Source organism: Cavia porcellus, unplaced genomic scaffold, assembly GCF_034190915.1.
Source record: "Cavia porcellus strain 051 isolate PalLab524CR breed Dunkin Hartley unplaced genomic scaffold, mCavPor4.1 scaffold_23, whole genome shotgun sequence".
Lineage (NCBI taxonomy): Eukaryota > Metazoa > Chordata > Mammalia > Rodentia > Caviidae > Cavia > Cavia porcellus.
In genome coordinates, this window is record NW_026947506.1 from 13,987,465 (window position 1) to 13,993,464 (window position 6,000).

At 42.0% G+C, this 6,000-nt stretch overlaps 1 protein-coding gene and 1 long non-coding RNA gene across 2 annotated transcripts in view; one reads left to right on the top strand and one right to left on the bottom strand.

Moving 5' to 3' along the window:
• LOC100725883 (zinc finger protein 345-like) overlaps positions 1-1,569 on the bottom strand; it is a 66,095-nt gene extending 64,526 nt beyond the window's left edge. The window contains exon 1 of the mRNA XM_013143339.3: positions 1,387-1,569. Coding sequence (XP_012998793.3) covers positions 1,387-1,389 — 3 coding nt within the window. The 5' untranslated portion in view covers positions 1,390-1,569. The remainder of the gene's footprint in view (positions 1-1,386) is intronic.
• A 1,306-nt stretch (positions 1,570-2,875) lies between these two features.
• Positions 2,876-4,619, top strand: LOC134472442 (uncharacterized). Its single transcript, XR_010042264.1, has 2 exons — positions 2,876-4,035; positions 4,120-4,619. It is a non-coding gene; the product is annotated as an uncharacterized LOC134472442 (long non-coding RNA).
• The last annotated feature ends 1,381 nt before the right edge of the window (positions 4,620-6,000 follow it).

A 6,000-nucleotide genomic window follows, 5' to 3' on the forward strand; every position in this document is an offset into this window, starting at 1 on the left:
CACTACAAAGATTAAAAAGCAAAAGTTTGAGGAGGAATTGTGAGTATGAGTCCCTGCATCACAGATATTTATAACTTTCAGATCTTTCAGCTGTGCTGCTGATAGGAATAAAACCAGGGACCTAGTTCATCACCACTGCATCCACCTCCAGTTTGCAACTTGGATTTTCCTGAGGCCCCTGCTCTGCCCAGAATGGTGCACATGCAAATGTAGCAGTGGGTTTCTCAAGAAGGCACTCAGGCTGTCAGTGTCATAGAGAGCAAAATGTCCTGAGAACTTAGTACTGGCCTATAATTCAGTTATATGCAGCTGAGTTAAGTAGAAATATTATAGGCAGTCAGAGAGGGCTAGGCCCTCAGTGGAGCCAGTGCAAAAGACCAGACACCTTGCAACTATGGGGGTAAGAAATATCTCCCTCTGTGGGCCAGGTCTCAAGACAAATGAGAAAACAATCAAAACCACAGTTTCAGTGTAAACATCAGGGATTTATAGTCTCAACAAGTATCCATCACCTTGAAGAAGCCAGAAGCCACTAATCCAATTCCTTAGGGCAAAGTATCTGTTCCCCCATGCTACTATCCCTATTGGATCCCAATTTAATCAATTTACTTGAGCAAATAACTCATAATCTTGATTGACCACAATTCTGTTCTACCTCATCCCTCTGCACTGTGAGTTTCCATTTTTAGCCACTTTGGACCTGCCTCACATTGTGGTTTTGTTCTGTAAAAATCCCTAGAAAACCAGGGTCCTAGGAAACCCACTGGGGACCCATTCTGTTTGTTTGTCTCTGAATGTCCATCTTTTTCGATGTCTTTCTCTCTCTCAGACACGGTAAATTCCACCAGTCTGGGTCTTAGCTCTGCCTAACATCACATTCTCCCAACTTGGTACTGGGCTCAGAGAAGCAACTTGCTCTCCAAGAGTATCTCCTATCCTTTTTTGTCTTTATCATGCTAAAATCTTACTAGAACACAAGCTTTCTTTCTATCAATAAATATATAGTCCTCTCTTAAACTCCAGTGACCCTAAAATTCATTCTTTGATTTTAGAGAAAACGAACTTATACCGGACATTTAGTAAGTTGTGAGTTTTTTTTTCCTTTATACCAGCAAAGGGCAAAAGGAACAATGAATGACTCAACTCACATCTGACACTACATCGGGATCGGGATCTAACTGGGGTGGGGGAGCCCTAGCCAACACAGGATTTTTTCCCCCCTTTGGTATCAGGGTTCAAACTCACGATGTAGCACTTCTCAGACAGGCGCTGTGCCTCTCTGAGCTATATCCCAGGCCCTAAACCACTATAGATAGTTCAAACCAATTCTAACCCGATCTCTTCCAGATTCCACTCCATTTCAGAGCCCCCGTCCCACAACGTTACCATTGTGCAGCTTAAGGGTCTCCTAGCGTCTTTTCTATGCAGCCTGTAGCTTGTATAAGTCACAGAAAGCAGCCGATCCAGCTGGGATGCTCTCAGTTAAGTACATCTGAATAACACTTTGGCGCCATGACACCGGAAGAACCCTCCTTCTTGGCCTCCTCTGATTGGACAGTCTGTACAGTTTGCTTCCTTTTCATTGATTTACTTCCGTGCTATTGCCCTCTGATCCAAGCAGAAAAGAGAAACAAGACCTGCAAGAGTGGGGCCCAGGTGCAAGATTGTAATGCAGAGACTTCTGGACCAGGTGTTCTTCTAAAATATTAATCTCATCTCACCTGCATAATAATACTTGCATTTAAAGGCTTTACCCTGAGGTCTCAGAATTAACCCCATTTTCTTATAGGACTCAGTGGACTCTTCCTGAAAATGGACCATGAATGTGTCCAGGAGGTTCCAGGGTTAATATTCTAGTAAAGACTCAATAGTCTTATGTCAGAAAACAACCTGGCGGCTGGGGATTTAGTTCAGCGGCATAAGCGCCTGCCTTGCAAGCAGGTAGTCGTGAGTCGTGAGTTTGATCCCTGGTACCAGTAAAAAGGAAAAAGACAAAAAAAAAAAAAAAAAAGAAAAAGAAAACAACCTGAGTCCAGGCCAGCCCAGGACACAGTGGAATAGAGGGAGAACTGGCTGTTTGAGAGATCAATATCTGAGAATGAAGCACCTGGCTTCACACTGAAAATTTTCACATTATGTATGATAGAACTGTGGGGGGAAGGAGGAGGACCGGTGGTGGCTGAAAAGATAAGAAGTATGAAATATAAATAACCCTTATTAATGCTCCCCTTATCCTTAAGCTTCTAGAGGCAGCCCAACTTCCAAAGCAGGCAGCAGTCATCCATTGCAGAGGACACCAAAGCTCTACAGATCCTATTGCTCAAGGCAATGCCTTTGCAGACTCACAAGCCAAGTTAGTTGCACAAAGACCCTGCCCTTCTCATCTTCTCCCGTTAGTCCCAAACAGTCTACCTCAGCCCAATTATTCACCAGAGCAGTTACAGCTACTTCATAAACCAGGTTACACACAAAACACTCAGGGATGGATTTTTCAGGGATCTAAACTTGTTCTCCCACATCAACAGGCCTCAGACATCATCTCCAACTTACACAACTGTTTTCATATAGGATCACAGGCCCTATACAAACTCTTAGCCCCGATAGTCACACAACCTTCTCTAAAAGCTATCATTCATAAGATTACTCACACCTGTGATCTCTGTGCCAGGCCCTCTCCTCAGGGATGCATGGCACCCCCTTCCTTTCCTACCCATCAATTTTGGGGATACACCCCTGGTCAGGACTGGCAGATAGATTTTACACACATGCCCTGCCACAAGACTCTCAAATATCTTCTCACCTTTGTTTGTACCTTTTCAGGGTGGATAGAAGCCTTTCCCACAACCAGGGAAACTGCTGAATCATATTACAAGAAATCATTCCGAGGTTTGGTCTACCTCAGAGTATTCAGTCAGATAATGGTCCCACCTTTATTTCTCAGATCACTCAACAGGTATCCTTGAGCTTACATATCACCTGGCACCTACACATCCTATACCATCCACAATCCTCAGGAAAAGTAGAAAAAGCAAATGGCCTCATAAAGACACACCTTACAAAACTCACTTTAGAACTATACCAATCTTGGCCTCAACTTTTGCCCTTAGCCTTAGCTAAGCTCAGGGCACTTCCCCGGGCTCCTACTTTCTTAAGTCCTTTTGAACTTATGTACGGCAGGCCATTCTTACTCCACAATCTTCCTGGCTCCCCCAAATCTCTCTCCCCTGGCTGACTATGTCCCAGTCCTCTCCTTCCTCCAACACCTGTTGCAACAACATGCTGATCTCTGCCTTCCACAACCCTCTGGAGAGGCCAAACCAGATCCTCCCATATCCCCAGGAGATCTAATTTATCTCAAATGTTCTAAATCCACAGGACTACAACCAAGGTGGAGTGGCCCCTATCTGGTCTACTTGGCTACCCCTACAGTGGTCAAAGTTGCTGGACTCCCATCCTGGTTTCACATCACTCAGGCTAAAAGGGGCCCTCCCAGCCCTAAATCTGATCATTCTGAGTGGTTATCTCATCTTCTGTCACCCACCTGTCTCCGTTTCACGAAGGCCTCACAGCCACAGTTAACAGGCTAAGTCATGTTTTGTTATCCAATTTGGTTCCTAATCTCTTACGCTCTATTAATGATCATTTTTACAGCAGGACTCTTGACAGTCTTTCCTAGAGACCCCACATCATGCGTAAGATCATCTTTATAATGTTCTATGTGATAACTGTTGTGGTTCTTTCTACCCTCAGCTGTCTGGTTAAACATGACATCCCTGAAAGCCTAAGCCCTTACCTTCCCTATACTGGACAGCCAACGTCTCCCCTACTCCCCCTATTTTTTCCAGCTCAACTCCTAGACCAGAGACAAGTTTTACACACCTACCCTCCTAACTTTTATGCCTTCAGATGGGGGAGTAATCACCTCTCATAATTTCACTCCTTCTAACCTCACACTTATTTTTCAGAATTCTACCTCACCATGATAATGATCTTACCTCAACATCATCCTGATAAAATACCATGTCTAAATCAAAGGTACCTTCCTCTCTACCTCACCTGGGTCCTTAAATATGACAGTTCCATGTCTCCTAATAACATCATGTCTCTTTGTTTTTCCAGTCTGACATACGTACATTCACCAGTGAAGTTGTCCTGGCTAAAACACCTGGCATCAGCATCTACCTGGGCATCAACCATCATCCCATCAACTCCCCTAGGCTCCAGTACAGTGCCCCCTGCCAGCAGGAAGTAGTTAAAGAGAGAAATCTTTGCCCCTTTTCCTAAAAATCATAAGACGGGATATGAAAGGGTTGTTGACCCAGACCGCACACTGTAGCCAGAAAAAGCCTCAGCTGGAATTAGGGAGCTCCTGTCTCCCCTGCCCCTAGAGATTTACCTGTAACCCTATACCCCCCCCCTTTGGAATCTGCCCCTGGTGCCAAACGTGTGCCAATGAAATACCTGTGCATCCCTAATGGCCTTAAGGCACTGCCCTAAGCTTAGGCTACTTATATTCCCCCACACCAAGTGTCTGCGAGAGAGAGATCACCAGATTTCAGTGGCCAGCTGCCAGTCCTCTCTCTCCATGTTCCCAGAATAAAGGCCTCTTTTGTTTTATACTCCTCATCTTTTGGGAATATTTTTCATCTTCTGGAAATAATCTTATCAATGTCTATCAATCTATTAATTTTTCAGCTATGAAAATGAATTTCTGACTCTGAAAAGGAACACAAAACATTAGAGTTAACATTAAACTTTTCTGCAGATATTCATGGCCTTCATAAAAGCCACCTAGTGCCTAGATATTTAAGAAGTTCAAATTTTACTGTTATTAGAGTAAATACCATGGATTTCCAGAAAAATTGCATGTTTCAGATTATATATTCTATACAGTTTTCAAATTATTAGTTGTCATTCATTTTTATACCAGTGGGTTCTTCCTATTTTTTGTCCTTGAAAATTTGATCCTTACAGTATGCAGAAAATCCCCAAAACTCAATAAGGCATCTCCAGGCAAGAGTAGGACAAGACAGAATGGAAGGAAAGCACTAATTCTTTTTGAAAAAAGAGAGGCATTTTTACATTAAAATCCATAGGACAAAATTCCAAAATTCTTTCATTAGAAAGAATTGAACAATGTGTATACAAAATGAAAATTTTATGGGCTTTTAAAATGCTTTTTGAATGCTTAACTCTCTCAATAATTTTATTTTAAGACAATAATAGCAAACAAGAATAAAAACTATGATACAGAATTTTAAAAAAGGATAAAAAGAAATTAACAATGATTAATATATTGTGAATTGTTGGAGAGACCAAATATTTATAAAAGATGGTTTCCTAGCACAGACTTCCTTAAACCCTATCTCTCCACCTAGACATTTTCAGCCAAGACAATAAACCATGTGGGAAAGAGAATAAAATTCTCCAATAAATGAAAAAGTTGTGTATAATATGATAGCAGTATCATGCAAAGAAACCAATGTGAAAGGAAAGAAAATGCTTTAACTACTACAGACATGCAAGTTCTTCATCCAAAGTCATGAAGATAACCAGAATTCTGAAGACTAATTGTATGAGGACAGTCAGAATGAGAGGCACAGTGTAACTCCATCTTTGATCACTTATCAATGATGAGGCAGGAAAACTTACCAACACAAGAGTAATTCTTCTATAGTATACTACTCCTTCCTCATAGGTTGAAAAATGGTCTTCTGCAAGTTACTAATTTCACCACAGTAAAGTTATCACCTGGGATCATTGCACTTAGCCTTTTTGTGAAATGCATTGGTGTGATAGAGGCCTAGAACAGTAGTAAAACACATGTCTGAGTGTGTCTGACTGAGAGGCATGACCTTGGACATTACCTCCAGTCTCCAGTTCCTTCTTCTCAGTCACTTTTCCTCCTGAAGAATCCTGATTGGAATTCTGAAGAGTTCAGAGTTCAGTACAGCTGGGACAATATGAAAGTTAAAACTTTCTTTGAATTCTCATGGCCCT